Consider the following 26,636-nt stretch of genomic DNA (forward strand, 5'->3'; position numbering starts at 1 on the left):
GAAAACGTCAGAAGTATGATGATGCACATGTTTCTGCACATATGTGTTACTTCCATGTGTCACGCTGATATTGGAGATAGCATTTTGGATAATAATTAACTCAGTTACTCAACCTACTCATCTATAAATGGACAATCATGCATTATTTTTACTATTTTTGGTGCACTATTGTTTTATTGTTTGCTACTTCCTGTTCCCTGACCGGCCTCCTCCTGGGTGTAATCACATTTTTCATCCAACTTAAAAACCTAAGAATCCCTTCAGGTTAGAGTTCAGCCGCACAGTTTAAGTCGGGTACTTTCCACGCCATCTGTCACTCAAGGTCCAGGCTGGACGTTGAGATAAGAGGAAGTGCAGGTCAGCGAGGAGGCGTTTGAAACGGTGAAAGACAAAAGAGACCAACAGTGAAAAACCCGCAGGAGTTGGTTTCTGTGTTTGAGTTAATGCTAATGTTAGGTCGTCAGAGCCTAAATGTCGTCCAGTTTCATGCACGGTGCCTTAAAATCCCCTCCATTCGACATTAAAGCTGCATTAAGTCATATTTTTGTTAGTGACACTAAATCAAAAAAGTAAGAAATGTGAAATAACAGCCTCAAAGATTCACCTGCTCTCAGAGGAGGAAGTGTTCAACCGGCTCACACAAGCTGTTTGTACACTTCCTGTTTATCGCTAGATGCCGGAGAGGCTGAAGTGGCCGAAGAGCGTCGAACATGTAGCAGTCAAAAGACATCCAGACGTATTTTCTCAAGAGTCTGTGGACTGAATTGAACTTTACATTCGACATGTGGCCAAAAAGATGACTGCGAGTCCAGATTCCTCTGTTTCTGCTGAATGTGTAAGTAGTGAGTTGTTTGCCTAAAAGTTAGTAGTAGATGCTGATGTAGTAATAACTAATAGTTAATAAAACTATGCCTAATGCAGCTTTAGTTTCATGTTGGGGTTAAGACGATTAATGTTAAGCTCATGTGTTCTCGTCGAGGGCACATGAAGATGTTACGTGTGCACGTGATAGATTCTGCTGCACTTATTTTTAATTTTGATTTTTGATCTGGTTAATTTATGTCATGATTTGTTTTTAAAAATCCATGTAAGCTAATTTATGTCAGTTAATAAGTGTCATGCATTTGTATTTTTCTAGGCACATGCTTGAATTTTTTTTTTTTGCATAGTTGAATTTAGTTGATTTGTTTAGTCAGAACTTTTGTGTTTGTCACATTTTTCTGTGTTGAATGGTGTCAGTAAGATAATGTAAACACAAATCTCTATCTTTGTTTTTCCCAGTCAAGTCTATTAACTTTTACCTTAGCAGCTCATTCCCTAATATTTTGTCTGAACATGTCACATAAGCAGCCTCACAGATAATTATTTATAAATATGTACCAAGTTAAAAGATTGTTACTGAGACCTTTCAGTGGTAATGACTCTATTTAGGTCAAACAAAACATTATCTGCTGCTACGTCATCAATCAAACTCTGTATTGTCAAGATCAGGATAATTGTTCCTGTGTGAAAGTTCATTCATTTAATGAATCAACTTAAAATAATATTGCACAGCTGTCGGTGCTATATATGCATATGCAGACTGGATATATGAAATCAAAGCTTGCAGCCAACTATTATTATCATTATAATATTCTAGTTATTTTCAGTGTAATGTGTGTAAAGTTATAATTTATGAGGGTTCTCTCTTCAAATGTTGTTGTTTTGTCCGACCAGCAGCCCAGAATCCAAACATATTCAGTTTACTTTCACGTAATCTCACTTTTGAGAAGCTGGAAACAGGAAGTATTTCACTTTTTCTTCCTTAAAAAAATGTCTGAAATATTAATCTGGTGACGAGGGGGTGCAGGGTCTCTGTATGTGGAGTTGCATGTTCTCCTTCAGTCTGCGTGGATTCACTCAAGTCTCCCATATAGTCCAAAGACATTAGATTGGGATTAGGGTAAATGAAGACTCTAAATTGACTGTACCTTGTAGGCGACGTCAGCTGGGATTGACCCCCCCCCATAAGGGATAAGAAGTAGATAATCGACAATAATTGAATACTCAAAATTGTTGATTACCTTTCTGATGATTAACTAATAGAGGATACAAACCCAACTGGCTCTTAGAGCTTGATCCTGCGTGAACCCCCAGAGAACGGACTTTACACATGCTCTTAGTTATTTGCAATTATTTGTTACAAAAGGGCAACGGCGCACAATAATGCCATTGATTAAATTGTCCTCCTCTGATCGAGTGTCTGTGTGTAACCAGTGTGCGCTGGTGCACTTTATTCTGTCCCGGGGCCTTTTTTTGAGTCCTCTGCCTTTTAAAGGTCTTCTCACCTGCTCATTACAGCCTCCGAGGGCTCGTAAGTGCTAGCCGCGGTTAGCGTAGCCTTTGAGCTTGACATTCACCCCTGCTCCTCACTCCTTAACGACTCATCTATAAAAGGTGTTAGCCTTTTAGCCACAGTCACACATAAAACCCCTACTGGCCTTTTGAGTGCGGACGCATGATCAGAGTTAAACGTCGCGGTCGCCGTGGGGCTAATGGAATTTTTTTGATTTTCATTATGAGGGGTTGGCATCATTTAGCATAAATGTGCTCATTAATCATTATCACTGTTAATGACATCAGTGTTACTCCCCTTCTCATCTCATAAGTGTGTGTGTGTGTGTGTGTGTTAATGGGAGTTGAGGGTGTTTATTAGGCTGATCCTTTGCAGACGGGCTCTGCTGGACGTACCTGCTCTGTGTTGCACTAATAAGAGCAGACTAATAGCTTTGTGCGTGTACTGCAGCAGCTCTTTGATTGTGTGTGTACATGCACAAGTTTTTATGTGTGTACGGTTAATATGCCTGCTTGCTTTGATGGGTCTAGACGAGGGCGAGCAGCAGATTTCTCAGACCTAGACTGTGTTCCGTCTGTTTCCCAGGAGATGGCGACCTCTGACCCTTGTGCAAATGCCCCCCCAACCCCGCCTGAGGAGCCGGAGGCCTCCCCCGCCCCTCGCAAGAAGCGTGGGCGTCGGAAACTAGAGCGAACCAAGAGGAATAAGGGTATATAGCTTTAATGCAAAGTCATATAATTTCAAATTACATGGCTTTGTTCACATATACAACAATTCAAATTTTCAAATAAAGATTTCCAGGAAGATATATCTAACTTGCTATAAATCAAGATGCTTTAAACGTAAGAACTTTCCAATCCTGACATGATGTGTGTTTTCAGAAGCACTTTCTGTCAGTTTACCTGGATAATAACCTGCTAAATAGCTTCCAGATTGCAGTGTTTGAGGGCATTTTTCTAAAATATGTATGCCGGAGCAAAGTGATGAAAACCATGACTTTACCTCCTCATTAAACCTCTTGTTAAATCTGTACAAATGGGCTATTTCCTGTAACTTCTCTTCTCCTGCAGACGAGCCAGACGACAGAAGCTGCGTCTCCCCCAAAGAGGTGAGAAGAGCAGTTGTAACCCCCGTTTTATTTAATTCCCTTCCTAAAATGAAGCCAGCACACAGGTCTAACAGTAAAGTGCATAACGAGGTGTTTGTGTGTCAGTGTGTGCAGGGTGAGACCGGGAGGCTGCGGAGGAGGCCAGTCCCCCGGGTGACTTTCCAGGCCGGCGACCCGTACTACATCAGCAGGAGACAGAGAGACGAGTGGCTCAGCCGCTGGAAGATAGAGGTGGGAGAGAATCAGGTCTCTGTCTGTGTGAAATGATAAACGGTGACACGGAGTGAAAATGAAACGGAAGTCAGAATGAAGGAAAAACACCTCATTCCGAAACAATCAGGCTGCTGTGAAGGACGACACATATCACAATGACTTATCTGCAGAGAAGTATTTCAAGCTTTCGAACTGAATCTGTAGATGGATGCTTTGTATTATAAAGCCTCCAAAGCTCTATATAAAAATCACTCTGAGAAATGAGCTCAACCTACTTACTTAGTGTTGTTTGACATCATTTAAAATGTTGTAAGGATATTATTGACTTAATATGTCCTGATTCTGTTAAGTGCTCATTTTACTCAAATTAATTGAGAGAGCCGTGTCAGAAATTCAATTTTGAACATCGTTTGTACTTTGTAAAAACGAAGCTAACACTGCGAGCTAGCTAGCAACCAACCGTTTTTTTCGAATCTTTGTAGTTTGGCTTTTTTAAAGCTAATGTACTTACGTGATTCATGCCGTTCTGGGTTTGTACCCTCATGGTTGATGCACTTATTGGAAGTGGCTTTGGATAACATCGTCAGCTAAATGATGTGTTATGTAATGTGATGAATCAGCGAAAGGCTACGTCGTGACCACAAAGACCCAATCGTTCAGCAGCTGTGAGTTTCTATACGTCAATGTTTTTAAAGATCCAGACTAAAACACAGCCCCGGAGTTTTTACAATTTAACGAGGCCAGCAAAGCCTCTAAAACTTGTCTTACCGACCCTGGAACTCCAGTGTAGTGTGGATACAGAAACCTAGTAGTGTGGATGTAGCCTACTCATTCTCCAGCTGTTCAGCAAGGCAGTAATATTCTAATATCTTTGTGGTTGTTTGGCAGCCAGTTGCACATGTTGCAGAGATGGAGGGAAGGTTTTAATTTGACGTTAACAAATTCTAGATGCAAATGTCCCGAAACTGAAACCGCAAACAGGCCGGCCGCTGCCACAGGACAGTGATCCAAAGCAGATCTCAAAATCCTCCATGAACTACTTCAAGAAACACACACAGGGTGACTGAAGATCTGTGTAGATCCTAAACATGCTGTGGCTGCAAGAGAGACTCTCAGAGAGAATAATTATAATAATCAGGAAAGGGAAGGACCTGTACCTGCCATGATAACTGTTTATTCTTTCCATTTTTTTTAAGTTCATGAATTAAAAAATAACCGTGCATTTAACATTTGAAGAAAAGCTGGTTTTTAATGTGTCTTTGCTGCAGAGGTTATATTTTCTTCTTCTTCTTCTTCTCTCCTCATGTGTTTGCATACAACTCTCCACATGGATCCAATGTACTTGTTTAATCTTGAAAACACCGGAGCTCTGCTTAATCTTATGCCGCTGCCCCACCGCTTAACTCGAAGCGATCTTCCAAACATTAATACTTAACATATTCTACATTCATGTGATCTGTTCCATGTGAGTTGGCCGACTGAACTAAGAATTCAAAGATTAAACACAGGCGGGATATCTACAGGCCATGAGAAGAAGGTGTTACCAAGTACCAACTGTGGTGATTTGATTTGAAATAGCTTCTGTTATGTAATGCTGGGTTTTACTGGAAAAAAGATGTTATTAATATACAATAATAATCAGCAACCTGCGGAAACTCTGCACAGTGACTCTATGCATTTCATTATCACACATTAAGAATTTCATTAGATTTAACATTGAACATTTCAATCAGTTTTTAAGTTCTTCTTCTTCTTCTTCTTCTTCTTCTTCTTCTTCTCTAAGACTCATTAGACGTTTCCTCTGGTTCTGGACCTTTTAGTTGATCTTGGTTTGTTGGAACACACTGTCTCTCTTTTTCTCAAATGACATTTGTCTGTTTTGGTCAAAACCATTTGGGTCGAACCATAAATATTTGAAACCAAACCAACCACTGACTGAAAATGTCAACATCATACTTTGTCTCACATTGTTGTTTTCGAAAGCCGTCCTCTGCTCTGGAGAGTGCGATGTGGTCTTTCAGTTTGTTTGGCTTTTTTATTTCAACACCTGACCCAGTAACGTCCCATTAACCATAATGTGAAGTGGCTATAATCTGTACATCTGAACTAACAATTGAACATATCACTGCTTCAACGTGTAACAGGTCAAACCCACAAATATCTATCACCCAACTCAGCAGTTCCTCTCAGGGAGCATTCTCAAACTCATTGTTTGGGTTCTATGGCCTAAAACTTTCACTGCTCTTGTTCACTTTGCACTTTGAAGCATGCAGCAGATTTTAGAAGGACAATAAAGCTGCTGAGCATCAAACAACACCACCTTTTCCCTCAGGGGATGGTGGAGACCAAAAGGAGAGATACAAGGGATTAAATATTGGACTAATAATCATAAAGACTACAATACAGTTTTCTATGATTGAAGTGTAAGACAGATAGTAAGAAAATAGATTAGATCACATTAATGCACATGTAAAATACTCTTGCGCTAATATATTGACAACATAGTGGAGAAAATAAGGTGCTGTTGTGCTGTTACAAGGAGAGGTTGTGTATCTGTAGATGCAGTGTGTGTGTGTGTGTGTGTGTGTGTGTGTGTGTGTGTGTGTGTGTGTGTGTGTGTGTGTGTGGTGTGTGTGTGTGTGTGTGTGTGTGTGTGGACGACATAAAACTGAAGAGACAGGATGTGTGTGTGGTCATGAACGGGTGAGAGAAAGTTAATCGGGCTGACTGTGAGACAGGTTGAATGAGACACACCGGGAGGTGAGAGTAAAGAGCGCGGCCACAGCTTCCTCCTTCTCGTGTTTGAATTAACTGCAGTCGGTGTTTGTGAGAAATGTTCAGATTCATTTGTTTGAGGAAAGAAAAGTTCCCAACCAACAACATATGTGTATTATGTCTGATTAATTACATGGAAAACAGACAAATCATGTATGATTGAGGCCTATGTGAACGCACATGAGCTCCCATTGGTCAAACTGACACCAGCTTGTCTTCAGGCTGTTGCATGTGACAGATGGAGGGAGAGAGAGAGGTAGAGAGAGGTAGAGAGAGAGGTAGAGCATGCGTGACTTCCTGTCAACACCTTATTATCATGTACTGACTCATCGCCGGCTCCCATGTGTGTTGTGACAGAAAATGAGACTGAAATGCAGGTCGCTCTGACGTCTTTATGTCAATTTGAAAGAAGGAAATACACAAAAGAGTCAAATACAGAAAGGAAGGGATGAAGGTTGTTAATATAGTGAATAGTAATAATGTAAATGAGCCACTAGGAGCAAAGAATCAAAACTAGATACAATACATGAATGTAAATATATATGAATGCACTTAAAGGACTCATTGAAGAATATCCTTTGTAACTGTGTGTATTTTAAAATAATACAGCATAAAATAGAGGCAAAAAACCCAGATCGGTTTAATGTGTAATATAATATTATATTATATATGTGCATCTCTTGTTTTTATGTAAAATCTTGATGAAACAAACTTAATCTGAAAGGTAACTACAGCAAATCAAGTGAAAATGTTGGACAGTATTTCCCTATAAAATATAATGAAGTACAAGTACAAACACTAAAAAACAGACTCAACTAAACCACCTCAAGAGCTCAACACTTGAGTTAATGAACTTGAATGTTTTCCAGCCTCACAAGAGGGAAACTTCACAATAAGAACAAGGAAGAAAGATAAAAAAAAAGGAGAAGAAGAGGGACAAGCAAATAAAGGAGAAGATGGAAGGTAGAAAAGAAAGGAGGGGAGGTGGGGGTGAGGGAAACACACAGTGAAAGAGAGAGCAGGAGAAATCAATGATGGAGACAGAGGTTAACCAGTTCCAGGTTTCTGCCTCTGTGTGTGTGTGTGTGTGTGTGTCCGTGAGTGTGTGTTTTCTCTCATTTGTCACTGGAACTGCAGCCAGCTGTTAACAGACCCATCTCACTGCAGACTGAAGAAAACCTGGTCACTCCGCAAACTCTCTTTTCCATTTTGCAGGATACAAACATCTGGCGCAGTCGTTTTCTCTTTCGCGTGTAGAGTTACAGCCCGAGTGGGGGTATTGTGTGTTGTATATATTAGACGGTCTGCTTTCTTAAACTTCTCTTTGTGCCGATTGAATTAAGCGAGCCTCACACGGAGCTCACACTTAGCCGGGCCCTTGTTTTGACTCGTGAACGCAGTGTTACGTTAAACTCGTGATTTCCAGACATGTCAATAAGATCTAATCAATGATGGCTGACGTACGACCTAATAGACGTGTTTATATGAATCGGTAACTTAAAGACACCCCCGCAGAGTTATGTTTACGTTCAGCTTCCCTCCAGAGGGCAATGCGTGGGACTAACAAATATAACAGGCCTAACTAATAACATTTGCAACGCCAGTTTTGAGTTTACGAGTTATCAAGATAATTTGGCTTCACTTTTGAGAAGCTCTCTCGTCGTCCATCCTTTATTTACAGTCGGTGGTTCCGCCTCAGCGCTCTTAACTGTCCCGTCTGCGGAAATGGTTATTCGGCTTTAAGTGAGGAACTGGTGGAGACCAAACTAGCAGCAAAAGACTTTTTAGCATCAGGCCAGAAATGGATAATCCTGTGTCTGCTGAGGTTTTAAAATATGTGTAAATGTTTTCTAACATTTTTGCTCTCACCAATATCATGAGGCAGTATTACATGGGAGTTGTGTGTCTGGCTGGGTGCCCCCTGGTGGCCAAAACGAGTGGAGGAGCCTTTCCTGGTCTCATGAAAACAATCATTGTGGCTTTGATTCCAAAACACAGTTCACAGACATGATGTCAACTTGGCTTTATTTTTCTTTCTGTAACCCAAGAGTCTCATGTGACTCTGTGTACAACTGCATTTCACAGTAATGTGTATGTGTCGATGTCGGTGTGCACGTGTGTGTCGTGGTGTGTGTCGTTGTGTGTGTGATTGCGAGGTCCTGACCCTAACACATCCTATTGCCTTGTCAACCATGAGGCTTACGTAACCTTTGACCCCAGTGCATGAACACACCTCTTATACACATCAGCCCATATGTGTGTGTGTGTGTGTGTGTGTGTGTGTGTGTGTGTGTGTGTGTTAATCACCCTTTAACTCCAGGGCTACCAGACATTAGTGTGCTCTCGCTCTTTCTCTGTGTGTGTGTGACGTGAAAGTTCACCTAAACATCTGTTAGGTGAAGAAGCCAGTAAATCACACTCTTCCCTGCCGGCCAATCAGCAGAGAGGGAGCGGGTGAGGACGACCTGAGGGTTTGAGTGAAGCTGAGGAGACGCAGAGAGGGAAAGTGTAGGAGGAGGAGGAGGTGAGACAGAGAGAGAGAGAGAGAGAGAGAGAGAGAGAGACAGACAAAGAAAATGAAGGAGAGAAAGAGATCCAGGGAGGAAGGGTTACAGTTGCAGAGCTGTCATGTCCGGTCTGTAAGTGATTTCATATTTTTTCTCTTGCGTGTGTGCACGTGTTGCAGAGTTTGCACCTGTGTGTGTGTGTGTGTGAAGAAATGTGTGAAGAAACACAAAGTTATACAAGTTATTTTTGTTGGCAGAATGTTTTTTCGTGGCAAGTTTATTTTTGAGGGATAAACATCTGACAGAAGAGAGTTTGGTTGGATCTAAATATTATGTTTATTTTCTGTTTACGTGTTTACCTTGTACTGTTTACATAACATGTTTGTCACCTTTGGACAACTCCCTGTTTCCATGTTGGTCTTGTCTAAATATATCAACTTTTTTGGCCCCTGACATCTTACAAGGCAAAATAAGTTTGTTTGTATAGCAGCTAAACCAGCTAATTCAAAACATAGATAAAAAACACATGGAAACAGGATATAAAGGTTAATATTTATAAATAGGATTCAAAAGAGTAAAATAAACATAAAACAGGAGAATCAGAATTTTCAGTCAAGGCTTTTTTTCTTCTTTTAATCGTCTTGAGACCCGTTAAACTTCTTGCTGGGGCCCCAACCAGTGTTTTTGAGAGCATATATTTTTTGTGCATTTTGGTTTTGAATGAAAAGTCTTTGGAAAGCAGTTGAGTCACCCTCATGAAAACGTAGAAATTAGCTTGGAAAAGCTGAAAAACGTTATGTTTCTGCACGTTAAGTTTAAAAAAAACACTAAATAGTCTAAATAGTTTAGTCTGAGTAAATATTTGCATTAAATGACAATTATGAAACCTTTTATTGTATTATTTGCAAGAGTCTTTGGGCTGAAATATGTCAAATGAACAAGCCACTGAAGTGTTCATATAGGTTAACATCAGGTTTGTTTATAGTTTGATTTTATTAACACAATCACTATTTATTAGAGCTTTAAAAGCATTTTGGACTCTTTTCGTAAGAGTCCAAAACCAAATCACCGATTATTTCCCTGCAGGGTTGAAATCAGCTTCTTCTCCTGAAACACACATCAGACGTTGTTCGGTCACTTTCATTCCAAGAGACCTCGGGGGAGCTTCACTGAAACCCACTGCTTGTGTTTCTTTAACATGTCCCACGGCTGCGATCAATGCTAATCAAAGAGCCGTCACTTGACCATGTGAGAGAGGCTGTTAACTGCTATGTCGGGTTCATCTCCAGGTCAGGGTCAGTCACGCTCATAAAGGGGGCGGGGTTTAAGAAATGGCTCATTGGCTAGGTCAGAGGGTGAGGGGTCGGAGGTCAAGGGGGCGGCACAAAGAGTGAAAACACTGACCAGGCCATGGGGTACGATAAAGTTCAAAGATGTAACTCACAACATTACAGCCTCTCTGTGTCCTTCCACCCCCCCACCCCGCCTTTATTTGTCCCCTCACATGACAACACACATCCTCAAGTGTTTCTGTTGTTGTTGTTGACCTGAGAGCATCTGCACACTTGAGTTTTCTGTGACAATACGAAGCAGTTCCATAGATCACCCCCGAAACAACACAGAGGTGACAACTATTATCCTAAAAAATAATCTAAGGTACATTACCAGACCATTAATAGCTTCTATTTATCAATTAACTTTCTAAAAGTGCAATAAAATGTAATAATAATAGTAATAGTGGTAATAAACCTTTATTTCTGTAGCATTTATCTAATCAAGGTTACAAAGTGCTTTACAAAACACATGGGGATAAAACAACACAAGGCAAAACCAGACAAAACTAAAATAAGGAAGATAACACAAATTAAAACTTTAAAAACAAACCACACCTTTTAAAACCAGTTCAAATTCAGGCATTAAGAGGCTTTCCTATACAAAATATGTTTTAAAGAAATGATTTAAAAACAGGTAAAGTGCAGGAAAGTCTAATCTCCTCAGGCAAGGAGTTCCAGAGTAAAAGCCTGGTCATCCTCAGTTACCAGCCTTGACTTATAGAAAATACTAGTGTTGTGATAGATCGTAGATTACGTCTTGGAGTGTGGGGAGTTAGTAGCTCTGTAATGTAACTGGGGGTCAGACCGTGCTGAGCTTCAAAAGTTGTTAAAATAATCCTAAAATCAATCCTAAATTCAACTGGCAGCCAATGAAGGGAAAGTCCATAAAACTTTTACAGTCAACTAATCCTCTGCCACATGTTCAATATCTTCAGACTGACAGTAATGAACCAGAGCAGCAGGTTTCAGTTCATTTCAGAGTGTTGCTCTCCAGCAGATGAAAACACACTCGTGTGTGAGCGGTGACTCGTCCTCTGAAACCTCCCTGACGGACGCTTCAATCTGCCGATGTTGCCGGGCAACCCACACACTTTCTTCCTGTAAGCGGGAGTTAGGTCGACATCTCTTAGCAACAGGAGCAAGGTCCAAGTCGTGTGAAGAGGAGATTCAGTCCAGGATGCTTAAAGACACCATCACGTCTCCTCCACAATAAACATCATCAAAGTTTAGATCAGATGAAGGTGGAAATCAAATTAATGCATTTGGTCCTGGACGTAACAATTTCTACTTCTACATTCCTGCTTTCAATTTGTCTCCAAGTAGTTTGAAGAAGAATAATACAGGAGATATTAGTTAATAAGTAACTTAACACCAAGGTTAATTACTATTCATTAAGTAAGAGTTCACAAATGTGCAATAAATGCAGCATTAAAACTGTAAAATGATGCTAATTTTAAAGCTAATTACTCACAAACAAAACATTAGTTTACAGTTGTTGGTTCACAGCAAACTTCAGCATTTTATCTTAACAATCCATCAAACTGCATTTGTTTGAGTTCAGTTTGTGTTTTTTTTATTATGTGAAACTGTTTTCCAAGATCTTTCCAAACATACTACATCACTTAGGATGCTAAATGCTAAATGCTAAATGCTAAATGCTAAAGTCGTGGTATGGATGTGGGACACACTGACACACTGGAAGGAAGAATTCAGACTTTTGATTCAAGAGTTACCAGATGTTTTAGAATTCAGTGACGACATGTGGAGTTCCCCTTACAGTGCATGTGCACGTGCACCTGTGTGTGTGTGTGTGTGTGTGTGTGTGGTCGGTATATGATCCGTGTAACAGGCTGATTTGGACTTTATGAGGTCAGGGGTCAACAGGAGCAGGGAGGAGTGACCTCCTCTCACTTTGGGGTCAAACCGAGGAGAGAAGTGTCACAACCGGACACCCTCACTTTTACTGTCTCCTCAACTTGAATTTATGTCGCGTCGTCATCTCTCCGCCTCCTTCACCTCTCACGCTCTCTCCCTCTCTTTTTCTACATGAATGTGTTTCTACCTCAAACTGTTTCACACGTTCATTTAACGGTTTCAGAGTAGAAACCTACATTTTCTGTTAAAAACAAACAGGGAACGATGTTTGTAGGTCATGGAAATGCTCTGAAGGAGTCGTGGGATTTAACGTCCGGGCCACAGTGACGTTCCTGCAGAGTCGTAACCAGTGAGGTCATGATTAGTTTGGATTTGGTCTTTGAAGCTGCACTGGACTTCTTATTCCACAACATTTCATAGCTTTTTATTTCATGTGCTGCTCTGTCATTTGTCTCTTTGAACAATGGTACGTGTTGTATTACCAGAGGTGGAACGTCACCAAAGCCTATTGCTGTCACACCAGAAAGAGAAAGAAAGAAACTTGAAAGTTTATTGTTACAACGGGATGTTTTTCACATTTTCACATTATATTTTGATGCTATTACGACGACAAACTTAAAAGAAATATATGTATAATTAAAAATTCCCTCAGTAGAGCACACACCTCAACCAAGGCCCAACAAATTCCGCACACTCATAGAAATCAGTTCTCTAAATAACCCTGATCTATAAATCATTCCATGGGAAATTTGTGAAGATGCTCATAAATCTCGTTATGTAAAGAGGGTGGGAAAAAAAATCCTGTATCTGCCCCCTGATCTGGATCCACGTCAAAATTGATGGAATTCCTTCTCGGCCTGCGTCTCCTCCTTCCACCAAGTTCTGTGTAAATCCATCCGGTAGTTTTTGTGAAGTCCTGCTGACAAACAAACAAACAAAGCATTAAAAACCGGGATGAAAGCTCCTCGGTGGAGGTAACAGAGGAGAAAATCTGAAAACTTCACCGCCTGCAGTCTCTCCTTCTCTTCCTGTCACCCATCAAACACGCTCCACTTTCCTTCTCTCCGTCCGTATTGTATTCCCTCAGTTTTATATCATAATCCCATTTACTCTCCCTCTGCTTCCACTCCCTCCCTCTCTCTCGCTCCTTCCTGAGCTGAACCCGTTGAACTGCCTCTCCACCGCACCCTTTCTCCTCGCTCACTTCCTGTTTAGAGGAACAATTAAAGGATTGTTGCCACAGACCCCTGGGGCCCGAGCGCCGAGGCCTTGATCTCCGAACAGCCACCACATCGACTGCAGAGATCCACATAAAACATCAACCGCAGGAGACCTCCTTAAATGACAGTGTTCGCCTGGACAGTCCAACAGGAGGAAAACAAAAAGGAGCCGAGTCACTGGACACTGAGAAATGATCAGCAGCAACTTTGAATTTATAGAGACATCATCCTTTACAGATGGATTCGCCTAGAATATATTTACAGATATGTCATGGTCAACTTTTAGACACTCAGGAGGGGCCGTGGCTCAGGAGGTGGAGCGGGTTGCCCACTACTCGAAAGTCAGTAGTTCGATCCCCGTCCGCATTCCAAAATGTCCTCGGGTCGATATAAACACTGACCATTTACCATTAAACATTTTAAAATGACAGATATGATGCTGATTGACTGGTGTTGCCTGTGGGAATAATCATTACATGACCTGATCACACAAGATTGTTTGTTGATGGATGTCGTGCTCATATTAATATTCAACTTACGTCCATAAACTTTAAATAACTACTACTATTACTGTCAGTATTTCTTATAGTACTTATAGTAACAATATAATGGCATTTCTTTGAATATTAAAAATCGAATCAAGCTCAGTCATCGTCTTTTGTTGCATTTTGTCCCCCGAGCTTTCTCAAGTCATCCCTCTGCTCTTTACTCTAGATTTGAATTCTTTCCCAAATACATTTTAAAAAATGCTCATCAAAAGTCAAATAGCAAAATTCGCTGTAAACATTGTGCGGCTTTTCAGAGTCAAACATTTGTATGACTAATCCTTTATCTACTCATAAGAACTCTAGTGGAGGAGGTTCTGAACGTGGAGGCGTTTTCCCCAAAGGAAAATCTGACAGAGACTCGGCCTTAAATGGAGAATCCTGTCGACTGTGCTGGGAAATCTGACTTTGTGTCGAAGTTAGGAACATTTTTTTCCTTGTAATTATGCACAGATATGGTCAAAAAGTCTGTTCCCACAGTAAGAGGCCACAGAACAGAGAAGATACCCACCACTGAAAATGGCAGGGAAACTCCATTTGAAGTCTATGTGTAACTTTGTTTGTTATTTTTATTCATTTTAGTACCATTATTGTCTTAACTTGGTTTTAACTATAGAACAATAAATACACAAAACAACAAATCTGAACACAAACGAACAGAATATCCTACAAAAAATCTGAATACTCATCTTCATCTCTTTGCTCGCCATGTGACGATGTTTGTCTGCGTGTGTCCGTCGCAGGCGGAGCGGCGGGCGTACAGAGAGGCAGAGATGAGCATGATGGACGAACTGACAGAGGCCGACTTTCGGAAAGAGGAGGAACCGGCCAGCCCAGCGCCTCCGCCTTCACAACAGCACACGGACCCCGCGTCCCCCACAGTCGCCGTGACGCCGGAGCCGGTCGCCAGGGGAGACCAGGCCACACCCAATGAGGTAGAGTACCAGGTACGTCAGCCAATGGTTGAGGCCATGTCTGAAAAAAAAAACATTTTAAAGAATGACAGACAACGAGGGCTGAAGCTGCTGCTGCTACGATACCACTGCTCACATTACACCTCCTGTGAAGATGAGAGCTTCCTCTCTCTCGCTCTCTTATTTCCTGATACCGGTCCATCTCATAAAATATTTCCATCTCAGGAAATAACCTCTTGTGCTGATTTAATGCAAATTTGCACGGAAAACGAGACACAGCTCAAAGCAACGTGTGTCTAATGAAGGAAAAACCATTATGTTGTGCTTTTGTACTAAAAACTTTTGGTTATACTTATATATATATATACTATATATACTTATCTGCTGTTTTATTTTGTGTTTTCAAAATAAGGGGAATAACTCAGACGTTATTTTCATGTTGCAGAAATCCAGGCCTGTCATACTTTCAAGTTTCTAGTCCTTGGCTGAAACATAAAATATCTTTCCTGTTAAGAAACTCACAGTTATCGTCTTACAAACAGAGCATGAAACCTCAAACTTGGCTTGTGGTTCCTTTGTGTGTGTGTGTGTGTGTGCCTGTGTGTGTGTGTGTACGTGCGCTAACAGGATGGCCGGGGCTTTGGCATCGGCACGCTGGTGTTCGGGAAGCTGCGAGGTTTCTCATGGTGGCCCGGCAGGATCGTCTCCTGGTGGATGAGCGGCCGGAGTCGAGCCGCCGACGGCACCCGCTGGGTCATGTGGTTCGGCGACGGCAAATTCTCTGTGGTGAGTGCGAGTCGCTTCGGGGGTGAAATGGATCGGATGCAGGTTCAGCAGCTGCAAAATTATCAGGCAATTCTTATCAAGGCCTCAAACACCATCACCCAAAAAAGTCCAACCACAGATAAGAGGTCTGTTCTTATTCTATCTGTCATCGTGTCTGTATTTTGCAGGTTTGTGTGGAGAAGCTGATGCTGCTGAGCTCGTTCTCATCTGCCTTCCACCAGCCCACCTACAACAAACAGTCCATGTACAGGAAAGCCATCTTCGAGGCTCTGCAGGTAATCAACCCCGTCATTAAACCTCTGCCTCTTAATGTCAGGGAGTGTGTGTGTGTGTGTGTGTGGTTTTGTGTCATTCTGCACTCATCATGCATTTCTGTGGATGGAATAAACATCTCAAAGACATAAGTATACATGTGTAGGTCTAAAGGTCGTATTTTACTCATTCTTCTCTTATGTAACGTTGCTGTTTTGCATATGTGGAGGTGGTTTTTTCTTCCAGCTCCGTCCCAACTTTACACGTGGTGACACGTAGGTATATTAGTATAAATCAATTATTTTAAGGAAATGTTTGGTCCAATATATCTTTATCTCTTAGTACAGAGCACATGGTCACTTACAGACTCTGTGGCACCCATTGGTTTGATATTATAAACAAGCGGTGCACCTATATTTGAATTTCGTGCTTGTTTTGTTTTGAGGTGGCCAGTGTGCGGGCGGGGAGGCCAGTCCCTTCCTGTGATGCGAGCGATGATGCCGACGGCGTGGACATTCAGACCAGACAGATGATAGAGTGGGCAATGACCGGCTTCCTGCCCAAAGGTCCACAGTCACTGGAACCTCCAGAAGGTGACTAGCTCCTCATCATCCCAAACACACAATGACACACCCGCGCTAAAACACACACACGTGTAAATTATACTTTGCCGTTACACAGAGGAGCAGAATCCATACAAAGAGGTGTACCCGGAGATGTGGGCGGAGCCTGAGGCAGCGTACACGCCTCCGCCTGCGAAGAAACCGCGCAAGAACCTCGCCGAGAAAGCAAAGATCCGAGAAGTGATCGACGAGGGGACCAGAGGTGAACAGACACAGAACATTTTAACTGAAACCCATTATTCTTTAATATATATATATATGTGTGTGAAGTGATTACTTTTTCTAATTTGTTGTGTTTTTCCAGAGAGACTCATATGCGAGATCAAAAAGAAAACCAGGAATATAGAAGGTAAAAAAGCCCCTGAAAGTATCTGAAGTGTTAAGTGATGTATTTACTTTATATTATACTGTATTTATGTATAATTTGTGTCTAGCCTCCAAATTCTAACTGTGGTATTAAGTGATAATGACATGACAAACATAATGGTTTAATAATGTTGAATATTAAGACATTAAAAAACTCTTAAAACTAAGATTAAAACTCTTCTTTAATTGTTTGAAATATGGCATCATTTTAAAATGTCATTACCCTTTATATGAAACTCTCTTCTCGGGTTAATAAAATATAATTTAATTTCATCATCTGGGAGCTTTTAAATAAACAGTTTAACTAATTCTCATTCAGGATCATTTGAGGATTTTTTTTTATTGGTTATTATTGAATTATCCTTAAAGTCAGTTGTTCCTGTTTGTGTTTCAGACGATTAGCGACGATTAAAAACAGCAGAATAATTTACTGTTTGAGTGGAGGGGGGGGGGGTTTGTGATTCAGTCCTGTTAGTGATTTTAAGTGCGTTATGTTTACCTTTTACCTCAGCGGCTGTGAAAGTTGTGTATTTACCACATCTTGAAAATGTTTGAGTTTGTGTGTCTGCCTTTGCTCAGATATCTGTATTTCCTGCGGGAGCCTCAACGTCTCCCTGGAGCATCCTCTCTTTTCAGGAGCCATGTGTCAGGGTTGCAAAGTAAGAACTCACCCAGTCTTTTCTCCTTTCAATTATTGAAACTGGTAAATAATTCAATATTATCCTTAATTACTGTTTGGTCGTCCTGACAGAACTCCTTCCTGGAGTGTGCCTACCAGTACGATGACGACGGCTACCAGTCCTACTGCACCATCTGCTGTGGAGGCAGGGAAGTGCTCATGTGTGGCAACAACAACTGCTGTAGGTCAGTACAGGACCGTGTGCACTGCGGTCAGAACTCGGTCGCTCCTCTTTGTGGCTCGGACGAGGTTTTGGATTTCACATGAAGAAAAACAATTTACCCACAAACATGACACATGAAGGCCGAGTCAGCCTGTGTACGTGGACCAGGTTTATTTATGAGAATACAGAGTAAACTGTTGATTTAGGCTTCAAGGCTCCTCTGACTTCATCGCTGCAAATACTTCACATATCAGGTGTCACAATAACAAAACTTCCAATTAACTTTAAAAGTGCTGAGACACACAGAGCTGCCAGCTCGATTGTGGACGTGTCCTGACAGGGAACTTTAAACTATTGAGAGGAAACAAATAAAAATGAGCCACAGCAGCAGGTTAAGATGAGTCAGATCATATTTAACTCACAAATAGACAGGGTTATATATATATATATATATATATATATATATGATGTGCCTCTTTGATTTGGTTCAAACAAACTCCTTCCACCTTCTTCCAAGGAGACAAACCACAGGTCTGTGGGAGTAGATATGATCATTTCAGCACACCTGAACAGGAAGTGGACGAGAACTAAAAGACAACAAGGCGTCATTTCTTTAATTTATCCAAACCACAAGGGAAACCTGATGAATCCCCCATGTGTGTGCAGGTGTTTCTGTGTGGAGTGTGTGGATCTGCTGGTCGGAGCCGGCTCAGCAGCGATAGCCATCAAAGAAGACCCCTGGAACTGTTACATGTGTGGCCCCCGCAACACCCACGGGTTACTGCGGCGACGGGACGACTGGCCCTGCAGACTCCAGCACTTCTTCGCCAACAACCACGAACAGGACTTCGTAAGATAATACAGATAATACGTATCAAACAATTGTGATTATATATATATATAAAGAATAGCTGTTGTAGTATTAGTGAATATGCTCTGAAATATAGAACGTCACCTCTTCTTCTTCACTCTCTATTCCAGGAGCCAGCCAAGTTGTATCCTCCAGTGGCGGCAGAGAAGAGACAGCCAATCAGAGTCCTCTCTCTGTTTGACGGCATTGCCACAGGTAAATAAACACGTTGGCGGGAACTAGCAATTAATTCACTATTAATAGGCAACGTCAGTCAGTCTGAAGCAGCGAGCGGGGAGGGGGGGGGGCGCTGCTGGGAAATGTCTTCTTCAGACATTCATGCTCCAGAGATAATGATTCCTAATGACTCTATTAATCCCCTGACTTCTCCTCTAGCGCCACCATGAGGTTTACATTTGTGGATGGAACACATTAATGTCTCCCTTCGGCATGAATCTCAATTTCTTTGGTTTATAACGTTACACTCGATCAGCGTTGTCATTCTGAGCACGTCAGCGTTTTGCTTCAAGAGCCACAAAGTTTCCCACAGAGCCGCCAGCCGGGCTCCAGACTCCTAGTTTAAGTTTTTCAACTTGTTTAAACCTAATAACTTTACTCTATAAAATGTCAGAAAATACAGAAAAACATCCAACACAAGTTCCCAGAGCTCAAGGTGATGCCTTCAAATCGTTGTTTCTGTCAGACTAAACAGGGCAGAGGCCGAAAGAGGCTAAATACGTATTTATATTCGTCTTCTCTGGTAAATGACTGAAACGATCAACCCATTACTCAGGTCTGCTGGTGCTGAGGGATTTGGGCATCCAGATCGACAAGTACGTGGCGTCTGAGGTGTGTGAAGACTCCATTACTGTCGGCCTGGTACGACACCACGGACGCATCATGTACGTGGGAGACATTCGCAACGTAACCCGCAAACATGTAGGTGACATTCTCCTCGTCGACAAATAATGGTCATCTGAGATTTGTGGATATTCGGACACGATGCATTTAAAGCAACACTATGACTTGTCTTTGTTGTGACGTTGACTCGTGTTGTGTTGTATCTGTCAGATTGACGAGTGGGGACCTTTTGATCTGGTGATAGGAGGAAGCCCCTGTAACGACCTCTCCATAGTCAACCCTGCACGCAAAGGCCTTTACGGTACGAAGCGATCTTGGGTCACAAGGTCTTTCCGTTGTCGTTGTTTTTTACTTATCACCACAAAGGCTTTCTCTCTTTTCCTCCTGCAGAGGGAACTGGCCGGTTGTTTTTTGAGTTTTACCGACTGCTGCACGAGGCGCGACCGAAGCCCGGCGACGAGCGGCCGTTCTTCTGGCTGTTTGAGAACGTGGTCGCGATGGGAGTCAGCGACAAACGGGACATCTCTCGCTTTTTAGAGGTGCGGTGAACAAGCCAAATGAAGTACAGCTACAAAAACACACACATTTAAATACCGACTCAGCTGAAGCGGGTTGCACAAACAGAGGAGTGTGACATTCGGAGGAGTCTCACACGGAAGATGTTCATGTTCAGTGAAACAGTAACGTAACCCTGTCGTCTGTCTGCAGTCTAATCCAATAATGATCGACGCCAAGGAAGTCTCGGCCGCGCACCGCGCTCGCTATTTCTGGGGCAACCTGCCAGGCATGTCCAGGTGATACAAACCTACAAACACAAACACACAATAAAAAACATTGGAACACAACTTTCTACTTTTTAGTTTGTTCACCTTCATTTCCTTGTGGCAGACCCCTGGCAGCCATGGTGAATGACAGGCTGGACCTACAGGAGTGCCTCGAGCATGGGCGCCATGCCAAGGTAACCACCTGGGTGTGTGTGTGCGTGTGTGAGAGATTATTATAATTATGCCATCTAACTTTTTACTCTTTTTAAGTCACAAATTACAGCTTATAATTAAACATAAAGAGTGGAAATGTGCAGCATCTAAAAATGTCTTGTACATATGAAAATAGAAAAAGGGGGAAATGTCTTTCGGGTTTTTCTACTTTCAGAAGCGTTTCCCTTTGTCGACTCTATATATGAATATATATATATATTTCTACTGTTGTACTTTTTCTCTACTTTTGTTTTTTTGTTTTTAATGCTTCATATGAATCCTCCGAATCTTCAAAGCTGGTGCACAAACAGCATGTGTGTGTCTGTGTTTGTGATGTGTTTGGCTCTGGATGGTAATTCTAGTTTGAGAAGTTGCGTACGATAACGACACGCTCCAACTCTGTGAAGCAGGGGAAAGACGAGCATTTCCCCGTCTACATGGACAACAAGGAGGACATCCTCTGGTGCACGGAGATGGAGAGGTACGGTGGTGTGTGTGTGTGTGTGTTACGTCTCTAATGAGTGATTTATAAAAAAGGTAACTTTTATAAACTTCATCTTCAATCAATAGGAGAATTGGATGCATGAAGGAAATCTGTAGCTCTTAAACATTTGATTACAACCACAAATCTCGTGAAAGTCAAATACCTGAATCTCCCGTGTGTCTCCAGGGTGTTCGGTTTCCCCGTCCACTACACCGACGTGTCCAACATGAGTCGTCTGGCCAGGCAAAGGCTGCTGGGACGTTCCTGGAGCGTCCCCGTCATCAGGCACCTCTTCGCCCCACTCAAGGAGTTCTTCGCCTGCAACTAGTTACACACCAACTCTCTCTCTCTCTTTCTGTCATGCACACACACACACACATGCGTACACACATAAACATCATGTAATGACAAACACACAACTACAACTACACACTGTATACAGATTGTACATGAAGGTTGGCTGACACAGGATGACCAGACACACACACACTAACACACACACAGACACACACAGACACACACACACACACACACCTGTAGGCCACTGGCTGACCTTAGTCCCCTGGTGCTACCTTCCATTGATTTACACCAATGACTGATAATAAAGATGGACGCCGCGTCTCCACTTCCTCCTACTTAACAAACATTTATCCAAAATATGCCGAATATGTGCTGGTGCTGCCATCTTGAGCTTTTTGTGTCATTTTGAGCCGGATGGGGGGGTGGAGCTGCCATATCAAGACGTTTTGGTTTCCCCTTTGAGAGCTGTGGGGTTTTCCATCTTTATAAACAGTCATTGATTTACACAAACTGGTGCAGGGTCTCTGTACTGTAAATCTTCACACACGAACTTCCTGTCCAACCTTGAAATTGATGTCTTCTGGCTTTACTCTGTGGTGGCAGCTGGAGTTCAAACCTCCAGGGGGCGCTAAAGCTAACACAAGACGCCCTGACTTTTCTTTTGTTTTTAAATACAGTAACGCTCTGAACACATCAACACACCAATGATTTTCCTCTGAACCATAACTGTATTCATGTGTAGTGACAGTGCTGCTGGTATATTACAGTGCAACAAACACAAATATATACAAAAACAAACAAACACACACACACGCACACGCACACTCCAGTTAATGCTCATGGTGCTGGTCAGGCAGTGATAAGAGTCCTAATGGTGCCACTTTAATACAACACTTTTACAGTCCTTGGTGCTTTTAGACACTGAACAGTCTCTGGTTGTTTCAGTCGCTGCAGTTTTGTTTCCCAACCCGAGTCAAACTAAACGATTATTCGCAGGTAGATGCAACGCCAGGTGATCGTGAGGCTTCAGGATACATTGATTTGTCAGATCTGGTGTGAAAGAACTGGCAGGACAGTTTCCCAAAGAGATTAGGACTCAATCAGACTCTTCTTCTTGGAGGAAACGCTGCTCTGGAAGTAAAAACCTCAGGGATCGAGGTAAACGACGGGTTTTTCTGGTAAAGTAGCTTCGAAAAAAATGTTTAAACCTGAGGAAGACGAATTCCAGCTGAAATGTGGTCAGTGATACCGGCAAAGTTTATTTGTATATAAACATTTAAACAACGAGACAATGCAAAGTGATTTACATTCAAATATAACAACAAGAAAATACCTAAATAAACTAGAAGGTCCGAATGCTAACGCCCTAGCTCACCTCACCAATCTGCATCCTATCGATCCAATTCGTTTTCATACTCAAATATACACGAGGCATATTCTTCATATCGTCATGAAAACACTTTTAAAGTAACGTCAGAGGTGAGATTGAAGTAGGAAAGTCTCTGACGTGTTGGAATATTGTGAACTTAATGAAGACAAAGTATTAAATCAGCTTTTATTCTCAGTACCATTCACAGCTGCAGGTCTCTTATTGGTCAGGATCAGCTTTTATTAGGTTTTCACACTACTATTGAATATGGGGATATTTAGGCAGTGGTTGTATATTAAGTTGAGTTAATTGCTGTGAAATACTGTAGCATTTTAACGATGGGTATTTTACCTTGTGTTTATTTTATGCTGTACACGTGCTGTTGGGTTGCATTTCTTTACTGTTGCTCCAACGACTGTGATGTTCATCTTAATGCTGCAAATTTGGAATAATACTGTTTGTGAACGTAGCAGAGGTTTCTCACATTAGGTCTCACAGCTTGGAGAGTTTGGAGTTTTTTATCGTCTGCATTCATTTAGTCGCAGTGAACGTCCCTGGAGACGTCACCAGGTGGTGGTCGATGATAAGGAAAACTTACTGGGATCATTTCATTAGGCTGGGAGTGACTACCCTGCATCTCAACCCAAAACCCAGCTACTGTGAAGTGTAAATATCAGGTCATTAGTTCTGTAGCAGCTTGTTTTTACCCATCAGGAGCACGGCTTGAATTTTGTCTGCCACATTCTGCAGATTATTTATTCATCTTATCTTTGTGACCTTGACTTTACTCTATTTAAAGTCTGCTTTCTAGATTTTCTTTCTAGAAATTGCTTTTTATTTTAGTGGTTTTTGAATTTTGAAATCTTTTACCTGCAGTAGTCAAACAATGGCCCTTCAACAAAAACCTAATTGTGGTTAAAAATGTGAACATCTAAAAAATAAAACGACAATTAGTATCTTGGTTGTTTTAGCTTGTTGTCAGACACAAAAACAATGAAATCAAATATTTAAAAAACAGATTTATATCTCTGTATTTCTGGCCATGCTTATAACACTATTGAACAAAGTTTCTGGATTTTAAAATCAAAACTATTAGACGTGTTTTGCAATCAAAAATATTTTAATCTTTGGCTCTGTCAATAAGGTTTAACTCATCCTCTGAGATTATTCTTGAAGAGCAGCTTTCAAACTAAATTCCAGTTTGCAAAGTGTAGGTCCTGAACACTTCCAGGTATTTATCTCCTGCACCTCAGCTCCAGTGTTGTCGTCCTGCGCGACTTGAAGTTAAAACCTCGACTTTGCTTCGTAGGGATCAAAACTCTGCAGCGACGTCCAGTGAAACCAGAGACGGACCTTTACTTTGTAGACTCTCTGCTGGTTTTCTACTTCCTGTGACTGAAACAGACAGCCCTGAATAAATAACAGATACTTCCTCACACAACACAGATGCAACTGTTCAACCTCTTTTATGCCCAATGCATGCTGGGAGGATCTCAGCCCCTTCGTGACCTTGAACGGGCATAGGCAGGTAAACAATAAGGAGATGATACACACCTTAACGCCATGTGTACGCGTCACTGCACACAGTTGTGTGTTTTATTCAGACAGGGCTGTCATCACTTTCAGTCTGGTGCTTCTGGTCCTCAGACGACCAACAATCCTTTTCTCCCAGGAAGCCTTCTGATCCTCTGACCTTCCTCAGATACCAGCTAACGACTGGACACACACACACACACACACAGACACAGACACACAAATACACAGTAACACAAAACAACAATAAACCAGCAGGTTCAAAATGTTTTCCCGACAAGTTTACTCTCCGCTTTTACAACCAACAGTCTGGTGCTTTTTAAACTTTGCTCTTTTTTACAGTGCTCTTGCAGGTCTCTCATACACACACACACACACACACACACACACACACACACAAACAAACACACACTCACACACAAACACACACACATTTTGCTACAAATATGGTGCAGACATTCACGCTTTTCCTTTCTCTGCAACACACGCCACCAACACACACACACACATACAAGCATACACACTGTGGATTTGCCGGCTGCCTGTTGCCATCAGGCTTCCCACGGCACCACCGGGTGTGACATCACCACCCCGCGTCGCTTGGTGCTCACAACCCCTACCCGGTCCCCCCCCCCGCCCCCCCACACTGAAATCCCTCCCCCTCCCCTCCCACCTCACCCCCCCAGGTGCTGCATGTCAGTCAGTCAGTGTAATCTCTGATTTCATGTTAGATTAGGGAGTAAAGATAATAAAAATAATGGTAATAATATTACAATAATAATCTGTTATCGTGTGTGTGTACTGTTCCAGGTTGGTGCTCAGTTCAGTTCAGTCTCAGCCTGTAGAGCGGAGAGAGGGAGGCTCGAGAAAGCATATATTACAGTTAGTATAGTGACTTGTTCTATTGTATCCAAGGAGGCAATGAAGAAATGGTTGTTTTAAGCGATGAGCCAAAGGACAGTCGCTCTCAAACAGGAGATGAGCTGAAGTGATGTCGGATTCCCTGGAAAATTGGTGAAAAGGTCAAAAAATGCCTCGGAATTAAAGAAGTTAAATAATCTGTGGATCCAAAGCTCAGTCCAGATTTACACCAAAATGGAATGGGGTCTTTCTTGGCCCGTGTCCCGTCCTTCTACCTTCGTTTTGTGTAATTCTGCTGACAAACAGACCAAGAGGTAAAAATATAACCTCCTTGCAATAAGATATAAAATGATCCTGTGGTGTCTCTTCCCTCTTTTAACTTGTATTTAAAAGTTTGAATTTGGAAAAGTAAACTTTCCTGAAACAGGGACAACAAACCCAGAATCCCAGTTGTGAACCACTGGCTTCTTTTCATCAGATTTGTCTGCAGCGGTCACTTCAGTGTGTGTCTGTTTTGAGAGCGCAGTTCGGTCAGAAGCGTGAGGGATGGAGTCGATATCTCTAAATGATAGGTGACACGGTGATGGTGTTTATGTTCGCCTACATCGACAGCTGTTAGGTTGAGTGATGCGCTGTTTTAAACACTGATACACAAACGAATACACACAAATACACACTGTTACTGACACACAGAGACACACGCACAACACGTACACACACACAATGCTGTGGCGCATGCAGACACTCATCTCATGGACTAAATGAAAGATGAGCTTTTCGGAAAAAAAGGAGGAACTGGTGGTGTTTCAAAAGGTGCTAAAATTTTATCTGAAAATAAGAAAAATATATTGTTAGGAATATAAATCAAGTTTGTCTTTACAATGACTGTATTTAAGTTTGTCGTAGTAATGAAAAGGCACTATTATTATTTTACTCTTGTATGAATATGAACTAATTAAAAAAGCATTTTAACTTTGTACTTGAACAATGTAAGAAATGAACCGTGAATAAAAAAAAAAGGACTGTTTCTTGTGATCCAGCCTGAAATGCTGCTTGTTTTTCAACTGTGTGTGTGTGTGTGTGTGTGAGAGTGTGAGTGTGGTGTGTCTGTGTGTGTGTCAGTGAGAAATATAATAACCTGTCAAGTCAAAACTTAATTTAAGTTCCTAACATCTAATCTAACTGGTGGATGTCAGTTCTCTCCTCAGACTCTGCTGTGGATCAGCAGGGTTTGTGAGAGATGAGGGGTACTCAGCTGCAACACGACACTTCACCACTAGATGTCACTAAATCCCACACCCTGAACCTTTGCGTATTTATTAATTATCATTGATATCCATGAGCTCTGGTCTTTAAAGCTCTTCCCTCTGTTAATCTCTACGTGTGGATTCTCTCCAGGGTCAGTCTGCCATGCTGTCAGGTGGGCGTGTCTCCACACGGAGGCTCCTCAGCGCCATATTGTTGCCTTCACGTGCTGCTGGTCAACACTTGTTGATGAAAGTGCAGCATTCATGTGCTGCAGATCAGAAGATCAAACTCAACACTGAATGGGATTTATTTATTTTTCTGTTGACTGATGTTTTGACGTGGAGATCGATCGGTGCATAACTTATTCAGAGAAACAAAAGCAGAACAAAATCGAGACAATTATTAATTTTACATCTTTACATCTTTGCCAATAAAATACTACAGAATTTTACATTTTT

The 26,636-nt window shown here is 41.8% G+C and overlaps 1 protein-coding gene across 8 annotated transcripts in view; it reads left to right on the top strand.

Annotated features, from left to right (window-relative positions):
• LOC118099144 (DNA (cytosine-5)-methyltransferase 3A) overlaps nucleotides 1–25,965 on the top strand; it is a 40,849-nt gene extending 14,884 nt beyond the window's left edge. For 4 of the 8 annotated variants that reach the window (XM_035143437.2, XM_035143439.2, XM_035143438.2 and 1 more), the window contains exons 4-23: nucleotides 2,921–3,044; nucleotides 3,406–3,443; nucleotides 3,549–3,674; nucleotides 14,656–14,859; nucleotides 15,454–15,612; nucleotides 15,780–15,887; nucleotides 16,310–16,457; nucleotides 16,546–16,689; nucleotides 16,792–16,836; nucleotides 17,433–17,512; nucleotides 17,605–17,717; nucleotides 18,362–18,545; nucleotides 18,677–18,761; nucleotides 19,339–19,484; nucleotides 19,617–19,707; nucleotides 19,797–19,945; nucleotides 20,115–20,200; nucleotides 20,295–20,364; nucleotides 20,746–20,864; nucleotides 21,054–25,965. In XM_035143437.2, coding sequence (XP_034999328.1) covers nucleotides 2,921–3,044; nucleotides 3,406–3,443; nucleotides 3,549–3,674; nucleotides 14,656–14,859; nucleotides 15,454–15,612; nucleotides 15,780–15,887; nucleotides 16,310–16,457; nucleotides 16,546–16,689; nucleotides 16,792–16,836; nucleotides 17,433–17,512; nucleotides 17,605–17,717; nucleotides 18,362–18,545; nucleotides 18,677–18,761; nucleotides 19,339–19,484; nucleotides 19,617–19,707; nucleotides 19,797–19,945; nucleotides 20,115–20,200; nucleotides 20,295–20,364; nucleotides 20,746–20,864; nucleotides 21,054–21,195 — 2,361 coding nt within the window. In that variant the 3' untranslated portion in view covers nucleotides 21,196–25,965. Of the gene's footprint in view, nucleotides 1–20; nucleotides 836–2,920; nucleotides 3,045–3,405; nucleotides 3,444–3,548; nucleotides 3,675–14,655; nucleotides 14,860–15,453; nucleotides 15,613–15,779; nucleotides 15,888–16,309; nucleotides 16,458–16,545; nucleotides 16,690–16,791; nucleotides 16,837–17,432; nucleotides 17,513–17,604; nucleotides 17,718–18,361; nucleotides 18,546–18,676; nucleotides 18,762–19,338; nucleotides 19,485–19,616; nucleotides 19,708–19,796; nucleotides 19,946–20,114; nucleotides 20,201–20,294; nucleotides 20,365–20,745; nucleotides 20,865–21,053 lie in introns of those variants that run through there. The other 4 variants (XM_035143441.2, XM_035143436.2, XM_035143435.2 and 1 more) reach the window with 4 other exon arrangements.
• The last annotated feature ends 671 nt before the right edge of the window (nucleotides 25,966–26,636 follow it).

Source organism: Hippoglossus stenolepis, chromosome 20, assembly GCF_022539355.2.
Source record: "Hippoglossus stenolepis isolate QCI-W04-F060 chromosome 20, HSTE1.2, whole genome shotgun sequence".
NCBI classification, from domain to species: domain Eukaryota; kingdom Metazoa; phylum Chordata; class Actinopteri; order Pleuronectiformes; family Pleuronectidae; genus Hippoglossus; species Hippoglossus stenolepis.